The following is an 18,550-nucleotide window of genomic DNA, read 5'->3' as shown; positions in this document are numbered from 1 at the left end:
GCCCCATCGTCAGCACGAGCTTGAGCCGCCGGCTCGGCTGACTGGTCCCCGTCCCCGCCCCCCGCAGGCTGTGAGCATTTCCGCAGCGACCATGGCGTGAGCGTAGACTTCAACACGGCCGACCCCCTGATCCGCTGGGACTCCTACGAGAACCTGGGAGCTGATGGCGAAGGTGCGTCTGGGGGTCTGGCATCGTCATCACACGGTGGGTCAGAACGGTCCCCGAGGAACCGGGAGGCTGGGAACCCCACCCTCTATGTGGAGGGCAGCACCCACGCCCTTGGGGGTTCGGGGTGCTCGCGAGATCAGGCTTGGTGACTTGGGTCAGGCTCTAGGTGGGGCTGCGATGGGCGGTGGCCGGTCAGTAAGACGACCAGCTAGGAGCTTCCCTGCCGGACGGTGTACAGCCTGTCGCCAGGGACCGGCTCCCCTCCCCGCCTTCCCGTTGCACACGAGGCGTCAGGGTCAGGTCGGGCGGCGGTTTGTTTCTGTGTCGCCCCTTCCCCACACCTGCTCTCCGTTCACCTCGGACTGTGCCCTCTGGTTGGGGCCGCCGTGAAGCAGGGAAGGGCTGTGCGTGCGGGTTTACGGGAGAGGCCACAGGAGGTGATGGATGTCAGTGGGCACAGGTGTCTCCTAGGCTCCTGAGAACTCAGTGGTTCATCTCTTTCAACCAGAGACTGAGAACCAGACCCTGGTGACGGGCAGGCCCAGGCCGCTCCCCGCAGGTGCACTTCCTCCGGAGGGCGGGCCCAGGCCCCTCCCCGCAGGTGCACTTCCTCCTGAGGGCGGGGCCCAGGCCGCTCTCTGCAGGTGCACTTCCTCCTGAGGGCGGGCCCAGACCTCTCCCCGCAGGTGCACTTCCTCCTGAGGGCGGGCCCAGGCCTCTCTCTGCAGGTGCACTTCCTCCTGAGGGCGGGCCCAGGCCTCTCTCTGCAGGTGCACTTCCTCCTTGTCGGGCTCAGACATCCTGGCAGGAAAAACCGCTGCCTTTAAATACGTGATCATGGAACCAGGAGCAGCGAGAGAAGGGCCGGGGTGCAGTGCTGTGTGCCCCCACGCAGCCCCTCCCCCTGCCGTGGTCTCAGCAGAGGTCTGGGCCTTCCTCGGAAGGTGTGCAGAGCGAGCAGACCAGGGCCCTGGGGAGGGAACGCGGCCGCGTTGTGGGGAGAGGGGGGAGGGAACTGTGACCTCGCAGGGCCCAGGGAGGGAGGCGGAGGCGGAGGCGGAGGCGCCTGGCTGGGTTCGGAGGAGGCAGTGAACTTGGAGCTGGCTGGCAGGGTGAGGGGAGGCCTGGAGCCCGGCCCTGCCTTGAGAAGCTTTTCTCCGCCTCCTGGGCCTCCAGGGTTCAAATTTCACCAAACCTGATTGCACTAAGCCCCACCTCGTGTTTACATTGCCCGCCTTTTGGGGAGTCAAAGTCCCCTGCTCAGCCAACAGGCTCCTCCACCTTCTGTGCTCATGCTCACGGGGGCGGGCGGGAGGCCGCGGGGTGGGGGGCGGGAGGCCGGCCCTCGGGAGGCACGCCCCCCGGGATGCTGTTCCTCTGGGCTGGAGCTTTCTTCCCGGAAAAGGAAAAGCGGGTCCCACATAGACTGAGGGCCTGCTGGGCGGTGTGGAAGGTAGGCAGGCATGTGCCCGTGTATGCATGTGTGCGTGGCTGTGTGCATGCATGTATGTGTGTGGGGTGGGTGGGTGGCTTCTGCAAAGCCACCAGCACCGGGACAGCCGTTCTGCCTGGGGCTGCGCAGCAGACAGCGCGTCCGAGGCGGGAGATGGTGCTGCTGGGGGCGCAGAGGAGGCTGGGAGTGAGCGACAGGCCCGCCTCGGGGAGGGAGACTTGGTTCTCGGTCAGCGGTGTTACCGCTGCCCCTCGGGATGGAAGGGTTGAGGCGGGCGAGTCTGAAAGGCCGGCTGCGCTGCAGAGGCTGCCAGTCCGGTGCCCCGGGCCTGCCAGCGGGTTGGGGCACGGGAGAGGGGCCGTGCTGCCCCTGCAGTCGCCTCGTCCAGTCGCCACGTCCAGGACGTCAGCCACAGCCGCTCCGTGTCCCCACCGCTGCATCGCGCTGTAGGGGCTGCATTCCGGAGCCGCGCCCGGGTCACCAGGAGCCGGAGCCTCCCCGGGGTTGGGTCCCACAGGGCACGCCCCTTCCCGGGAGGCGTCTGCTTCTGCTGGAACGCCTCCCTCCTCCGCCTGCTCTTCTCTCCGATCTGTTTCTCCAGGGGGTTAAGGCTGCTCGCTTCCGAAGACACTGGCACAGCCCCTGGCAGGCATGGTGGCCGGGGGCACTGCCCAGAGCCTCCCGCCTGGCAGCTCAGGCCGCTCTGAGTTTGGGGCTCAGCTCTGAGTTTGGGGCTCGGCTGTGAGTTTGGGTTCTGGTTCTGAGTTTGGGGCTCAGCTGTCAGTTCGGGGCTCAACTCTGAATTTGGGGCTCAGCTCTGAGTTTGCAGATCAGCTCTGAGTTTGGGGTTCGGCACTGAGTTTGGGGTTCGGCTCTGAGTTTGGGGCTCGGCTCTGAATTTGGGGGTCCAGCTCTGTGTTTGGGGTCTTGGCTCTGAGTTTGGGGCTCGGCTCTGAGTTTGGGGCTCGGTTCTGAATTTGGGGGCTTGCTCTGAATTTGGGGGTTCGGCTCTGAGTTTGGGGCTCAGCTCTGAGTTTGGGGCTCAGCTCTGAATTTGGGGCTCAGCTCTGAATTTGGGGGTCCAGCTCTGTGTTTGGGGTCTTGGCTCTGAGTTTGGGGGCTCGGCTCTGAGTTTGGGCTCGCCAGGCGGGCATCCTCAGGAAGAGAAGCGAGGTGCTGTGGGGGGCACTTCTGGAAACCCGCCTGGGGGAGCAGTGGCGTTTATCTGTCGAGGGGCAGGCCGCACGTCACGCCCTGGGGACTTAGTGGTCTGTCACCATCCGTGGCTGTTCCTATTTTTATAAAAAGAGGCAAAGGGCGCGATGCAGCTGACCGTCAGCCGCCCGGGGTCTGCCGGCTGAAGGGATGTTCTCAGAAGCCCACGGCGGGCGGCTCTGGGCCCTGGTTCTCTCCTCGGCGGGAAGCGGTGTCATCCAAAGGCAGGTGTGTGGGTACCTAGCGGGAGGCGGGCTCTGTTGCGGGGAGGTGAAAGCAGATCTGGCAGCAGTTAGAGCGCGGCTGCAGCGTCCCAGGACGGACGGACAGACTGCACGTGGCCTGGGCCTGGGCCAAGTCATGGCAGTGACTTACGGGAGCTGGATAAGTTTTTAAATTTGTTCTCCAGCGTAGCTCTCTGAGCATAAGGTCCGTGGAGCTGGGTCATGCACGCCCATTGGTCAGACACGAGGGGACGCTCCCGTCCCCCGGCCTCTGCGCCCCGTGATGCCCAGCGAGGCACCGAGAGGCCCAGTAACTCACCCGAGGCCACACGGCTGGGGCCGGCCCGGGTGCCAGCCCAGATGGACGACGCCAGAAAGTCCGGAAGGGGAGGAAGACAGGCAGCTGCGCCACGACGGAGAAGGCCGCAGCTGATGCGCGGGGAGGCCAGGGCCAGGCCGCCTCCCAGGGAGGAGCCGTGTCGCTGCCGGGGGTCCGGGAGGTCCTGGAGGGGGAGCGGGGAGCGGGGAGGCAAGAGCAAGGAGGAGGGAGCCCCGGCAGGTGGGCTCATTCTGCCGGGCGCCTCAGTGCGGTCTTGATTTCATGAACATTTTTATTTTATTTTTTGAAAGACTTTTTTATTGATCTCAGAGAGGAAGGGAGAGGGAGAGAAACATCAATGATGAGGGAGAATCATTGATTGGCTGCCTCCTGCACGCCCCCTACTGGGGATCGAGCCCACAACCCAGGCACATGTCCTGACCAGGAATCAAACCCTGACCTCCTGGTTCATAGGTTGACGCTCAACCACCGAGCCACGCCGGCCAGGCTCACGATCGTTTTTACGTTAAGGTGTGATTTGCATGCGAAGTTCACTCTGTTTAGTGCACAGTCATAGGAGTTTGGCCTGTCCTGAACCCACCCTTCCTCCTCACGTCATTCCCTGCAGGTTCCTGCCTCCCCCCTCGCCCCCCCCCCCCGCCCGCCCCGTGCCGGGCAGGGCAGAGCCTGTGGAGCTGTGTTCGTGCAGAGCGTTGGGCGCAGAGGCAGACGGTGGAGCTGTCTCTCCTGTGGACACTCCTCCTGGGGGCCAAGGCCGTGGCGCCCTCCGTGGCCGCAGGGAGCTGTGGAGACGGTTCCACCAGCGCCTCCACGGTGGGGACGTCTGGACGTGCTGGATGGTGTGGCTGGTGGCCAGGGGAGCGAGTCGCCTGGAAGGCCGCTGGAGAGCGCCCGCGGGGCTGCGGGGGCCGTGTCCAGAGGAGGCCCATCCCGCAGTGGCTCAGGCGGGCGGGTGGGGCCGTCCTTCCTGGGCTGTGCCTGGGGGGCGAGCTGAGCAGCCATGGGGACCGGCCGGGGCAAAAGTGCACGTCCACCCAGCAGCTGCCAAGCCCGGACCGGGGCGGGGGGGGGGGGGGGCAGAATGGAGACAGGGTGCTTGAGTCGTTGCTAAGGAATGGCGTGTGTGCGTGTGGAATGGCGTGTGTGTGTGTGTGTGTGTGTGTGTGTGTGTGTGTGGAACAGCAGAGAAAACATTCAGGCAAATTCCTTTCTGACGTTAAATTGCTGATTGCACAGAAAGTGGAGGGTTGGGTTTGGGATTCCTACGTTTTCAGGGGCAGGAAGCAGGGCGAGGCGGGTTGGAATTCCTGGGGGTGTCCAGCGGGTTCCATCGCAGTGCCCCCCCAGACCCCAGCCTCTGATTCTCACCTGTGCGGGCTGCCTGCCCCTGCGGCTCCGTATTGCGGGGGACTCGGTGGGACCCTCCGGCGGCCGCCGCCCTGGCTCCCGGGGGTGCTGGGACGAGCTGTGGGCTTCACACCGTTTCGGGCTCTCTCTTCCTCTGACGTGGAAATAACCCACCTAGAGCAGCCTTCCCGGCCACACCCCTTCCTCATCCGCTCCCTCTTCCCGCCTCTGCCCACGGACTGCCTGGGCGAGCGGTGCCCCTGCCTCCCCTCCCCTCTGCTCCGTCCCGCCCCAGGCCGCCCCGCCTGTGAGGACCCCCAGGCGCCCCTTGTCCCTGGCTGTCAGCACCCGCAGCCTGGCCTGTGCTGGGCGAGCCATCTGAGAGCACGTTCCCACAGGAGGGAGAGGTTCTCGGACAGCATTTCCAAAGAATCTCAGAAAACGGGGGGTAGATGCAAATACCCCTCCCGCTCCTGCCCGGAGACCTCCCGCTTCTCTGCGGAAGACTTGCGGGGGTAGGGGGCACTCCAGCTCTTTCACAGTGAAAAGTTGCTTTTCTTAAAAATGGATGTATTTTAATGATTTTTTTTTTTTTAGCGAGAGAGAGGAAGGGAGAGGGATAGAGATGGAAACATCGATGAGAGAGAGATCATGGATTGGCTGCCTCCTGCACACACCCCTCCCCCCGGGGATGGAGCCCGCAACGTGGGCATGTGCCCTGACTGGGAATCGAACCGGTGGCCTGTTGGTTCCTGGCTCGACGCTCAACCGCTGAGCTACACCGGGTGGGCAGAAGGTTGGTTTTTTAAGTAAACCTGTCACCAAGGAGGGCAGGTTCACAGAGGCAGTGCTGGGAGAGCCCGGGGCTGGCTTTTTGCTGGAAGCTGGGCTGGGGTATTACGTTCAGTTCTGAACCTTCGGGGCTGCTCAGTGGTTAGCATTTGGAAGGAGTGCCTTTATCTGGCTGATCCTTAACACATCTATGAGCGTACACCTGAGAACACACGTGTGAGCCCACACCTGGGCACACGCCTGTGAGCCCACACCTGGGCACACGCCTGTGAGCCCACACCTGGGCACACGCCTGTGAGCACACACCTGGGCACACGCCTGTGAGCACACACCTGGGCACACGCCTGAGTGCACAGGTGGACACTGGTTAATTTGTGCTCAGCCACGATGGGAAGGAATGTTTTCATCTTTTTGGGGCGTCCTCGTTTTCTTAGGTTACTTTGGAAGTATTTTCTGAGAACCTCTCCCTCCTGTGAGAAAGTGCCTGTCAGAAGCCAGGGGCTCGGGGGCGGGGGAGGGGGGTTGGTGACGCAGCCTCCGCCCTGTAATGAGGCACGCTCGTCCTTCCCGCCCTCCAGGCTGCGCCTCGTGCGTCCCTGGGCAGAGACGGCCGTGTCTGTGATGGCCCCAGGGAGGCCGGGGCAGACAGGCCGGTTCGCTGGGAGGGGCCTGGGTGCTGGTTGCTGGAGGGGCTCTCCCCGCCCATCCCAGGCCGCATTTCTCCTTCCTGGCCGTTGTATGGAGATGGGGGCGCGGAGTCGGCGTCGTGTCTGAGTCCTGCCCCTCGTGCTTCGGGCCCCTCCCCGGCCCAGAGTCGCCGCGGTAGCAGGAAGACCGAGGCTGGTCCTGCCCTGAGCAGGTCCCAGCGCTGTCTGTCCAGCAGGAGTGCGCCCGCTCAGTGGGTGCTCCCGGCTGGGAGGGGAGCCTGCCGGCCCCGGGGCTCCGTTCCTGCTTGATGTTCGGGGATTAGCAGGCAGAGCTGAGCTCAGCATCCCACCTGCTGGTGAAGCTAACGGGCCCTCCGGCAGGGGACCCTGAGTGACCGTCTCTGCATAAAAAGGCGGAAGTGGCCCTGGCTGGATGGAGTGTCAGCCTGCAGACTGAAGGGTTCCGGGTTCGATTCCCGGTCAGGGCTCCATCCCCAGTGTGGGGCGTGCAGGAGGCAGCAGATCGATGATTCTCTCTCATCATTGATGTTTCTATCTCTCTCTCCCTCTTCCTCTCTGAATCAATAAAAATATATTTTAAGGAAGAAAAAAGAAAAATTCCTTTAAAAAAAAAAAGGAAAAAGGCAGAACTGTCCGGGGCCTGACACAGTTCACTGAGCTGCTTTCCGTGGGCTTTCGGGTGCAGAGCTGGGGGCCTGGTCCTGTGTGCTGTCCATTAGGAATGGATTTGTCTGGACAGATGCCACACCATTCCCGGGCTCCGCCCGCTGACTGACCACCTCCCGTTCCCTCCCTCCAGTGCTGCACACGCAGGGCCCCGTGGACGGCAGCTTATACGCCAAGGTGAGGAAGAAGAGCGCCCCGGACCCCGGCGTCCTAGGGGGGGGCCCAGCCGTCCCTGCCGCCAGCAGCCCGGACCACAGCGACCACACCCTGTCGGTGAGCAGCGACTCGGGCCACTCCACGGCCTCGGCGCGGACCGACCGGACCGAGGAGCCCCCGGCCCCGGGACCCCAGCGGGGTCTGAGCCCCCAGGAGAAGGCCGAGCTGGATCAGCTGCTCAGTGGCTTTGGCCTAGAAGATTCCAGAAGCCCCCTCAAGGACATGACCGATGCTTGTAGCAAGATCAGCGGGACGCGTCACATCGTGCCAGCCCAGGTCCACGTGAACGGGGACGCCACGCCGAAGGACCGGGAGACGGACATCCTGGACGACGAGGTGCCCGGCCACGACCTGCGCAGCGTGGGCAGCGTGGGGACCCTCTCCTCCTCGGAGGGACACCCGTCGGCCGCCCTGGGCCCCTTCGCCAGCCACCAGAGCAGCCACAACTCGCTCCTGTCGGACGGATTTGGCAGCAGCGCCGGAGAAGACCAGCATGGCGCCCACGTCCCGGACCTGGGCCTCGGCGGGGAGCCCTTGTGCGCTCGGGAGGCGTTCGGGGGCTGTGAGCCCAAGCAGCCGCAGCCCGCGCTCCGGGCACCCTGTGCGCTGGCCCAGATGCAGGCCTACGAGCCGAGCGGCTACTCCACGCAGACCTGGGTGCGCCAGCAGCAGATGGTGGCCACCCACCAGTACAGCTTCGCCCCCCACGGGGAGGCCCGGCTCGTCGCCCGAGGCACGGCGGACAGCTCCCGCGTGGCGCAGGCGCAGGCCCAGCCGGGGCTCCCGGTCATCCCCACCCGGGGGGCCAGCAGCAGAGTGGCCATCGGCCCCGGACCATACCCCCCTGAAGCCCAGCGGCCCTCCCCCGGCAAAGCCAGGCTCCCAGGCGTCAGCGTTGTCAACGGGACTGGCCCGGAGCCCTGCCCGGCCCCCTCCCCGGGCTCCCCCACCCTGGACATCGACCAGTCCATCGAGCAGCTCAACCGGCTGATCCTGGAGCTGGACCCCACCTTCGAGCCCCTCCCCACCCACATGAACAAGCTGGGCAGCCTGGCCAGCGGCCCCTCGGCCCCCGACGGCGTGGGGGGTGGGCCCCGGGCCAGCGGCCGCCTGCAGGACCGAGGAGAGGACCCCGGCAGGGCCCCCGGGCAGCAAGGTGAGCTGCGCTTCCTGGGCGCACACTCGCGCGTCGTGCTTCGCGGCGCAGCCTTGGGGGAGGGGTGGAGGCGGCAGCTGGCCCTGGGCATAGGCTGGGGCAGGGAAGCCCCTGTGCCATCCTGGCGGTGAGAGGCCCCTGAGCTGCCCCAGGAGCGGGTGGCTGAGCGCCGGGCAGGTCCTGCCAGTGGGTGGGGGGGCGTGTGGAGGGACGATGGGGAGAGCAGGTTCCGGAGAGCAGGGCTGAGGTGGCGGAACCCAGGACGCGAGCTCCAGGGCCCAGCACAGGCAGTGCAGCCTGGTGGGGACCCTGCGTGCCCCCTGCAGCCGAGGGGTCCGTGCCCACGGAGCCGGGCCTGCAGGGCCCAATCCCCGAGATGCGGTGGGAGGACCAGTCCGGGCCGTCCTGCCCAGCTAGTCCTGGGAAGGCCAGGTGACCGCAGTGGACAGGCAGTGACCTACAGTGTGGACGGGGACGGGGGTCAGGGCTTAGGACCACCCACTGGCTTTAGCTTCATAGGTTTTCCCGTGGATGGAACGCATCCCTAGTGACTCCTGATTCTCGTGGTGAGGAAGGACCGAGCGCGAGGGGCTGGGAATGCCCGCTCCTCGGAGGGTCGTGCTGAAATGGTTGGGGAAACGCACCACTTCAGTTCCTGGAATTGTTCTTTTAAAGATTTTTAATATCATTACTGACTTTTAGAGAGAGGAAGGGAGAGAGAAACATGACCGGCTGCCTCCTGCTTGTGCCCCAACCAGAGGTCGAAGCCCAGCCCAGGCCCGTGTCCAGGAATCGAACCTGCAGCCGTGGGCGTGGGGGGTGACGTTCCCACCCACGGAGCCACCGGCAGGGCAGTGACTTTAGCTTCGCTTTGAGAGGGTCTCCAGCTCCTTTGGTTACAAAGTGACTCAGTGGCACGAGGGAGGGAGGACCTGAACGCCAGCCCAGACCCGCAGTCCTCCGTGCGGCCCTCACTCTGCAGGACGTTCAGCCCTGTGGCCGCCTCTGGCAGGAAGCACGGCCGTCAGGGGGGTTGTCCTGCTCTCGGACCAGTCACGTCAGCAGGTTCCTATCAGCAAACAGACACTAACCGTCAGACCTCTGTGACACTTGGAAATGACCTTGACCTTCTGGCAGGAAGGCTGTGCACAGCTGACCCCGAGCCACAAATGGCCCAAACACAGGCCTGGCTCTTGGCCTCAGGCAGGCAGAGCGGGCAGTGGGCGGGCAGAGTGGGCAGAGTGGGCAGTGGGCAGAGCGGGCAAAGTGGACAGACAGCGGGCAGTGGGCGGGCAGAGTGGGCAGTGGGCAGAGCGGGCAAAGTGGACAGACAGCGGGCAGTGGGCGGGCAGAGTGGGCAGTGGGCAGAGCGGGCAAAGTGGACAGACAGCGGGCAGAGCGGGCAGTGGGCAGAGTGGGCAGTGGGCAGAGCGGGCAAAGTGGACAGACAGCGGGCAGTGGGCGGGCAGAGCGGGCAGAGCGGGCAGTGGGCAGAGCGGGCAGTGGGCAGAGCGGGCAGTGGGCGGGCAAAGTGGACAGACAGCGGGCAGTGGGCAGAGCGGGCAGTGGGCGGGCAAAGTGGACAGACAGCGGGCAGTGGGCGGGCAGAGCGGGCAGTGGGCGGGCAAAGTGGACAGACAGCGGGCAGTGGGCAGAGCGGGCAATGGGCAGGCAGAGCGGGCAGAGCGAGCAGTGGGCAGAGCGGGCAGTGGGCAGAGCGGGCAGTGGGCGGTCAGAGCCCGCAGCCATGTGTCTCTCCTCACAGGCTCCCCGGGGGACGAGCTGCGCAGAAGGCTCCGGAAGCCGAGCCTCGGGCAGTACGACAACGACACGGGAGGGCCGGCCTTCCCCCAGGGCGGGTGGGGCACACCCCTGGGCGTGGAGCAGGCTCCGGGCCGGGCGCCGTTCCTGTCCCCAGCAGATGCCAAGGAGGTACAGCCACCACCCCCACCGCGGCCCCTCCCCCACCACAGCCCCTCCCCCCGCGGCCCCTCCCCCCGCGGCCCCTCCCCCCCGCGGCCCCTCCCCCACCCCGGCCCCTCCCCGCCCACCCGTCCCCCAGGGCTCCTCCTGAGCGGCAGGGGTGCAGTGGGGGCTCAGGGGGGCGGCTGCCGACTCCCGGTCACTCTGCCCCTGACCCCCGGGAGGGGCTGTGGATGGGGAACCAGCCCGTCCCCCGGTCCCCCGTCCCCACCCTCAGACCGCTGACGGAGGGCGGCCTCCCGGGGCCGTGTCACTTCCAGACGGTGACCCCCGCGCTTCCTCCACACCTCCATGAGGGTGGGGTTGACGGCAGGGCCTTCTCTCCGAGCAAGACCGGCAGCGGCTCTGCGTCGCCCACCCCGGCGTTTCCCGTGTCTCCGCTGACACCATACGGTGAGCACTGAGGGAAGGCGCCCCTGGTCCCCGCCCTGCCTCTGGGGATCGCGGCTGCTCACCCTGTGTCTCTTCCAGTGACCACGCCCCCGCACCACCCCGCGTTCAGCCCGCCCGGGCCCCAGACGGGCAGCGCCAGCGGCCTGTACCAAGCGGCTCACGGTAAGGCCCGCCTCCGCTCCCGGCGCGGCTCCTGGGCTGTGCACGGCTCAGCGGGGAGCGAGGGTGGCTCTGACGGGAGGTGAGGGATGCACCCTGCCGCCCGCTGGGGTGGCATCGGCGACGCGTCTCCGCCCGCCGCCCAGTGCGGCTGAGTGTCTGTGAGGAGGGTTATTGGGAAGGTCACAGTGACCTTGGCAGCCGAGCAGCAGGGCGTGACGCGGAGAAGAAACTGGACCCCTTTAGAGGAAGGGGCCCCGGCGCTCATGCGGCGAGGCAGCCCTCGCCACGGCCTCGTGCCCCCGACCGTCCTGGCCCTGTGTCCCCGACGCTGGGCACTGCCCTCGAGCTTCCAGGCATGGCCGCTGCTGGGGGGGGGCAGCTTCTGGAGCGTTCCGTGCCCGGCCGCGTCAGATGCCCGGGCAGGGCGGGCGGGAGTGGTAGCTGCGCGGCGATGCAGGTGCTCGAGGGCCCCCCCCCGCCCCCCTCGCTGCACCTTCCCCAGGAAGCAAGGAGTCCCGGTGCCCGTCCAGGGAGAATCACTTCGGGCGAGGCCTGGTCGGCCCTCACAGCCCGACACTAGAACCTTCTCCGGGCTGCACCCTTCCCGGGCCGGGCTCGCTCTTCTTTGGCGCTTTCGTGAACTGGACTGAGAATGTTTGCAAGGGGCCTGGGAGCTGGTGTGGGTGGTGGCGTGTGTGACGTGTGCAGGCGTGTGTGACGTGTGCAGGCGTGTGTGACGTGTGCGGGGCCCTCGGTGGCTTTGCCTGTGCGGAGCTGAGGGGCAGGCCCCGTGCATCACGTCACGTCACGGCGTGCGTGTGCTCAGTCCTCGTGTCTGGTGTGCACGGGTGTCTGTCTGCAGGCCTCGTCCCTGAGTGGGACCCACACAGCGGGTGTGGAGCGTGAGAGAGGGAAGGTGGCGGCTGGAAACTACGTGAAAATGAGCCGCGGAGGTGGGCAGGCGGGCGGGGCCAGCGGGTGCAGCCGCGGGACGAGGGGCGGCTCGCGGTCGGACACGGTCCCCGTGCCGCCCCTCCGCGGCCAGGCCTCTGCTGCTGCTTTTGGCCGAGGAGCCTGTCCCCTGAGCTGGTGCCCATCGCCTCGCCCTCTGGGCCGTCCTGGCGTCTGGGCGCCTGGCCGTCATTCCGATGGGCCCGCGGGTGTCCCCTCAGCACCTGCTGTCCTGGTTCTGAGCCCGCAGGCGGGAGCGGGGCGGGGGACCAGAACAGGGTGGCCGGCGTGGGCGCCCTGAGCTCGCCGTCCTGCCCCTGTGCGGGCGCTGCTGGGGCGTCTGTGAACGAGCAGAAACGACGCCGTGCTCGCCGCTGGGCCAGCCTTGGCCGTGCACGTGGAGTGAGATGGAGCTTTGATTCCAGACCCTCCAGGCCGCGCCCGGGCCGCCTCGTTGAGCCCTGGGTCGGAGGAGCGGGCGGTCTGCGCCCCGAAGGCCGGGTGTGGGCACTGGGGTCCGGGACCCACAGCAGGTGCCCTGGTCTCTAGGGTGGTTGGGGGTCAGGCCGCTGAGGACAGGTGATCTGAGGGTGTGCAGGCGGCCCTGGCCCGTGAAACCTGGGTGTTTCCCTTCCGGAGTGCCCGCCAGCGCCCCTGCGGCCTTCCCTTCCCTTCCCAGGCCTCTGAGCCGGGCCTGTGCGGACGGCACCCTCGCAGCCTGGACGGGGGAGGGAGGTGCCCATCCTCACGGCCCCACGCTCTGCGGGACTCGCTGGGGTGAGAGCTGAGGAGGGTCAGCCCCCCTGAGTCGCTGAGGGACGTGGGGGCGTAGACGCGTCGCCAGGCCTCAGCCTTTGTGACTGGCTGTGACCAGCCTGTCGGAGCATTGGGGGTGTTCACCCTGGAACCTGGTGGCCCCAGACTAGGGTGCCCCCCTGCCGAGCATCCTGTTTGGGTTAGATCCTGCCACGTTTCAGTTCATTCTCATAGACTTATCACGACACATGTGTGTACCATGTGTGTATGTGTGTGTGTGTGTGTGTGTGTGGTCACGCTGTGCCTGGCCGAGGTCTTCGTGGCTTTCTGAGCACTTACACGTGCACGTGCAGAGGAAGAGGGAGCTTGTGGAAACCCCAAAGCCAGGAGAGTTCCGTCCTTTGGACAAAAGGCAGGGCCTTGCGGAGGGCGTGCCGGGGGCGGGTGGGTCAGAGGTCAGATGCAGGGGCCGCTGCCGGTGCTTCCAGGGAGCGTGCGGTGGGCCACGTGACGCGGGCGGGCGCAGTGAGGTCTGTCTGTCTGCGGTCCCTTCTCTGCGGACCGTGGAGCTGGATTAGCAGGGCCTCCCTGGTGCGGGACAGGCGGCTCGCGGACAGCGGGGGTGGGGGCGTCAGAGTGGCAGGCTCTGACGGAGGCCTGGTCACTGGGGCTGTCTGAGATTCCTCTTCGTTTGTCATACGTGCGGGTCACGGAGGCGCCCTCTCTGTCCCAGGCTGCCCTCCTGCGACACGCCTGTAGTGGGGGAACCTGGGTCCCCCTTCACAGAGTGGCACCAGACAGGCAGAGCCCCGGGGGGTGATGCACAGAGGCCCCCCGGACCCATGGGCCTGCGGGCACGCCAGGGGCTGGCGGGCTGGCGGGCGTGGAACACTGTCCCGCTGATCCTTAGGACGGCTGGGCCCGGAGGGGGCACCCAGGGGCACGCCCCCTTCCCCGCGCCCGCTCCGGGCACCTTAGGCAAGAAGTCTGCCTCCTTGATCCCCCCCTTCTCGCACCCAGACCGCAGGCCTTCCCCAGGCTCTGCCTGCCCCGCGATGTGCTTCTCTCCCCCTCCCCCCTCCCCCTCTGTCTTCCTCCCCCCTCCCCCTCCTCCCTCCTCTCCTCCTCCGTCCTCCTCCCCCCTCTCCCTTGCTCCCCTCATGGCTGTGCAGCCCAGGCCTCACCCCGGGCCCCAGGTTGCCTGTCCATTGGTGGGAGGTTCCCAGGCTGCCCCCTGGTGGGCAGGTGGAGACCTGCGGGAGGCAGGGCTGGGCCAGGGCCCGAGTCTCCCAATGGCCTACGCGCTGTTGTCCGTCACGTTTCACTCTTGGTAACGTCCGGCGTCTCGTGGGGAAAAGGCCGCGGGAAAAGTTTGCTTCGTTTTCCGATAGGTCAGTCAGTGGGTGAGAGACGGAGAGGGACGCCTGACCCTCAGAGGGAGGCCATGCGTGGTCCCGGCCCGAGGCCAGTGTGGAGAGGGCCGGCCTGGCCAGGCACAGCGTGTGCGCTTGTCCGTGGTGACCCGCCAGGGCGTGCAGCGTGGGCACGTGGCCCCGTGGGCCGCAGTCTCGGCGCGTTCTCTGTGTGTGACTTGCCCCAGAGCACACCCACCCCTCACCCCCGTGGCTGCCGCCCAGCCTGGGGAGCAGGGTCGCCTGAGGAGCGCCGTCTGTCTGTCTGTCCCAGCCCTTCCTGGGCCTGGTGCTCGGCTCGCCTTCCTCCCTGTCAGGAGCGAGGGGCGTGGGAAAGCTGGGCCGCCCTCGCTGAGCCTGCATTTCCGACAGCCTCCGCCCGAGACACAGGAAGCAAACAAGCAGAGGAAGTGCCTGCGACCGGAGGGTCCGGGATCTTCCTGCCGTGCCCTGGAGGTGGCCCAGGGCTGCGCGGGGGTTGGGGGGGCAGTGCTGCGTGTGCACCTGCCTGGGCCCATTCCGCATGTGGGAGGCGGTGCCGGCCGTGTCCCAGGGAGGACGGGAGCGGGTGGTGTCAGCCCTGGGAGGTGGTGGTTGGTGGGGCTGTGCCCGGCCCGTGAGGCAGGCGAGGCGGGGGGTGAGTGCCCGCTCCGTGCTGGGCTTGGGGGGTAAACCTAGGAATGCTTCCATCCCGAAGGCCACACACACGGCAGAGCCCCTCCCCTGCTCCAGGGACTTGTTCCTGCAGGTTCCAGGCCACAGGAATGGAGCACGTGCTGACTGAGGGGACTGTCCCAAGTCCTGTAACAAGGGAGGTCATTTGAAATGGGTTTTGACGAATGTGTAGGAGTTCTTCACCAGCTGGTGTGTGGGGGTTGACCTTTCAGAGAGAGGGCAGAATATGAGCAGAGAAGAGGGGAGAAAGGGCCAGAGTGTGAGCAGCCTGCTGGCGGGAGGGGGCCCAGCAGGTGAGAGTCTGCAGATGGCTCTGGGCCGGGAGTCCGCTTGGGCCGGGCAGCGCCTGCGGGCTGGGCAGGGCAGGGGCAGGTGAAGGTCCCCAGCACTCAGGCAGGCGGGCGGGCGGGGCGGGCCTCGGGGGCGATGCCCCCACCTAGGGGCGGGGGCAGGGGCAGGGCTGACCGGCTATTCTGGTGGCTGCCAGAGGGTTCTCCGCTGTGAGCATGGGACTAGGGAACCAGGTCCCACTTGGGGGGAGGTGGCTCCTGAGGGGCAGGTCCTGGGGGGCGACCTCCCCGGGCTGGTCTGGGTGTCCTGCGGGTGGCCCCTCCTCTGCGCCGGCTGCTTGTCCCTGGGGTGGCGCTGGCGGGACGAAGTGAAGAGGCGGAGGGTTTTGCTGGCTGGGAGTTTATGAGATGAAAGGGAGGGGAAGGAAAAGGGGGAAGACTCAAGAGGAAGCGACCACAGAGCTGAGGGGGCGGAGCCACTGCGGGGACTGGGGACTGACCGCCAGGCCCGCCCATACCGCCCCAGGGCTCCCCCCCCCATCACCACACACACACACACACACACACACACACACACACACCCCGCCCCGGCCAGCACTCTCCTCGGGCCAGGGCTCAGGGCTCTGAATGGGCCTCCCGGGAGGTGGCCCCAGCTCCCCCCGGGACGCAGAATCAGAGCGGCCCTGCCCCAGTGGGTGTGGGACGCCGCTGGCCACACAGGGCCTTGGGGGACGAGCCACCGAGCACCTCCACCCGCCCCGAGGCCCCAGGCCCTTCCCTGGACAGACTGCGCCCGGGCGCCCAGGTGAGCGCTCAGCCCAACCAGCAGCCTCCTGCCACACGGGTCCGTCCTCTCCCCCCCCCCCCCCCCCCCCCCCCCGTGCTGAAACCTGATCTGGGGGTGGGGGAGGGGCCGGGTGGGACCAGGTGGGCTGTGGGGTCTGCAGCCGAGGGGAGGGGGCGGGACAGGACGGGGAGGAGGGGGGCTCTGCCCAGTGTCTGTCCCTCGGAGGCAGCCTGGGGTCCCTGAGGCTCGGGGTCTGTCGCCCACCGAGCTGGGGCAGTTTCGGGAGAAGCCGCTTTGTCTGAGCCGGGCTCCTGGCCGCCGAGAGCCTGGCTCACAGATGTGGGCTCGCCGCCTGCTTCCCAGCGCAGCACATTCTTTTGCTGAAACCGAGAAAAATGAAAAAAATGTGCCTGCCGCGTCCATCCCGGGGCCCGCTGGCCACCCCGGGGCTGCCCAGGACAGGGCCAGGCCGTCCCGCTCCCTCCCCTCCGCCTCGCAGGAGTGGTCTGCGTCCTTCCCGAGCCTCCCCTCCGACTCCCCCCTCCCGCTCCGGGTGAGCTGCGGGCGGCACAGGCTCTGAGGGTGCCGGGCGGGCGGCAAGCGCTCCGACAGGGTGGCCGAGCCGGGGCCTGTGTCCTGGGTTCCGCTGACCCGGCAGACAGGATGGGTTTTGCTGGAAGGAAGGGGACAAGTAACGAGGAAAGGGAGGGAACCCCGAAACACTGCCTGGGGGAAGCAAGTCGGTGGCCGGAAGAGACGCCCGGTCAGGGGTCACCCTCTTGTTACTTCCCGCCAGAGTCGGGGTCCCCTCTGGCCCAGGGGTCCCTCTGGCTCCAGTGGATCCGTCTGTTCGGTTTCCTGTGGTTTGGGCTCCATTGCCCGTCACCCCCCGTGTGGTTTCCCTGAATCCCACGCAGCGAGCCGGTTGCAGTGGGAGTTGTCTGCTCAGGATGGAGACGGCTCTCACCACAGGGAGCACAGAGCTGGGCTGGTGTGTATGCGGAGAGGGGACTCTCTGCCAGAGAGAGGGGGGACTCTCTGCCCGGAGAGAGGGGACTCTCTGCCCGGTGGGCATGTGGTGAGGATGGCCTCGGGGTTCTGGGCTGAGCTTGGGGCGTCCTGCTGAGGGTCTGGGCGTTCTGAGGGCGATGAGGCCCACGGCTCCCTCCCGTCCTGTCCCTGAAGGCAGCATGGAGGTGGGTGCAATTGTGAAGTTAGGCCCAACTGTCAGATGTCCCTATGGAGGCAGGGGTGGCCTAGGCAGGGGCAGAGACAGGGAGGGAGGAGGGAGGAGGGAGGCAGGCGTGGAGGAGGGATCTCGCGTGGGAAGAGTGTAGCTACAGCAGGACGGTCGGCCTCCCTGGAGCAGGGAGCCTCTCAGAGCGGGGTCACCGGCGGCACACGGGCGCCGTGGGATGAGGGTCAGTCCTGGGCACGCAGCCGGCAGCAGCCCTTTCTCTAGCCTCCTGTGACCACAGCCGTGAGGTGAGCTCCGCTCCGGCTGCCGCAGAGCCGCGCCCAGGGCAGAGCGTGAGCCCGGCGTGCAGAGTGAGGGTGCTACGCTTGGGACGTCTGGGTCCGCGCTCCCACGTGAAGGCCGTGAGGGGGCTGGGCCTCCCCTCCCTGTGGGAGAAGGAAGCAGCAGGCACAGGCGGGGAGCTGCTCACAGTGGCGTGGGGGGGGGGGGGGCAGTGGCCGAGGGTGTCGATGGCAGTGCCCATGGGGAGGCCCGCGTGGCCGGCCGTGGGACACACGGACTTGACCCCAAGGCCCAGGACTGCCGAGCGCTCCTCCCCTCGCCCCTCCCGGCCCAGCTGACCCACCCATGACCTCAGGGGCCTGTTCCCGCCGCCTCGGCCTCGGCCGGGAGCGACGTGGACGGGCGTGAGGACCAGGGCCGTGCCTGGGGTGGCGCCTGTTAGCCGGGGTGGGGGGGTGGGGAGCCAGGTGACGGAGGGACCCAGGGCTCGCAGGCGGGGGTGTGGGGGGGGGGGCGCGTGTGACGAGGATGCAGCGGGCAGAGGACGGAACCACGGGGCAGCCAGCTCTCCTGGGCGACCGAGTGAAGATAAAGAAGCTTCTGGAATGCTCTGGAGGAGGGGGACTCGGGACCCTGCCACGTGCATGGCGGGCAGGGCAGACCCCACGTCACGCGGCCCAGGCCCGCCCGGAGCAGATGCAGAGCCGGACCAGGCGTCCGGCCTCAGCCAGGGCGCGGTCCCCTCGCAGCTCAGCTGCCCTCGCTGGGGAAGTTGAGTCCGGAACCCTCGGGCGACGCGGGAAGCAGAGGGGGTGGGGGAGGGGCTGCAGGCTGCTCAGTGGCATCTGTGTTGTGGGCGGAACCTTCTGGAGTTCTTTCAGTCCCATAAACAGAGATAAAAATAAGCGGAGGGCAGGGCGCGCTCATGGGTGGGGAGCCAGTGTCCCCGAGGGTCGGGCCTCCCGCGTCGTCTGGGATTAACGGCTTTCTCGTGGAGCATGACGATGGCGGGGTCTGTGTGGTGAGGACCCTGAAGCCGGTCGGCAGGGGTGTGGGGGGCGGGGACACCTGCGGCGTGGACTCGGGTGCGAGGCCCGGGGAGGGGCAGCGGAAGGGGCAGCTGCCCACGCCACCCCGTGCCCCGTCCAACAGGCCCAGGTGGGTCAGGACTGACGGAGACAGGCCGGGACCGTGCGGACGGCGGCGCGCCTCCCGACGTTGTCTCCGCTCTCGCCCTGCGTGTCTCCTGTCTTGCTTTACTCACCCGGTCACACAAGCGTCTGGGCAGCGTCCCTGGTGCTGGGGTGGAGCGGGCGGCCCACGTGGGCGTGGAGCGTGTGGCACAGTGAGCCGTGTCCACCGGAGGGGAAGCTGGGCTGGACACAGAGCAGACCAGAGGAGGGACTGTGGTGGGT

The 18,550-nt window shown here is 67.3% G+C and overlaps 1 protein-coding gene across 8 annotated transcripts in view; it reads left to right on the top strand.

Annotated features, from left to right (window-relative positions):
• The window catches only part of TNS3 (tensin 3), a 107,835-nt gene that overhangs the window by 67,964 nt on the left and 21,321 nt on the right, over positions 1 to 18,550 (top strand). For all 8 annotated transcript variants that reach the window (XM_079786487.1, XM_079786482.1, XM_079786483.1 and 5 more), the window contains 5 exons: positions 68 to 172; positions 7,008 to 8,246; positions 10,012 to 10,178; positions 10,490 to 10,622; positions 10,701 to 10,784. In XM_079786487.1, coding sequence (XP_079642613.1) covers positions 68 to 172; positions 7,008 to 8,246; positions 10,012 to 10,178; positions 10,490 to 10,622; positions 10,701 to 10,784 — 1,728 coding nt within the window. The remainder of the gene's footprint in view (positions 1 to 67; positions 173 to 7,007; positions 8,247 to 10,011; positions 10,179 to 10,489; positions 10,623 to 10,700; positions 10,785 to 18,550) is intronic.

The sequence above is a fragment of the Cnephaeus nilssonii genome, assembly GCF_951640355.1.
Source record: "Cnephaeus nilssonii genome assembly, chromosome: 12".
Classification (NCBI taxonomy): domain Eukaryota; kingdom Metazoa; phylum Chordata; class Mammalia; order Chiroptera; family Vespertilionidae; genus Cnephaeus; species Cnephaeus nilssonii.
The sequence above is the reverse complement of the archived record's forward strand: the minus strand, read 5'-3'. Positions and strand labels throughout refer to the sequence as shown.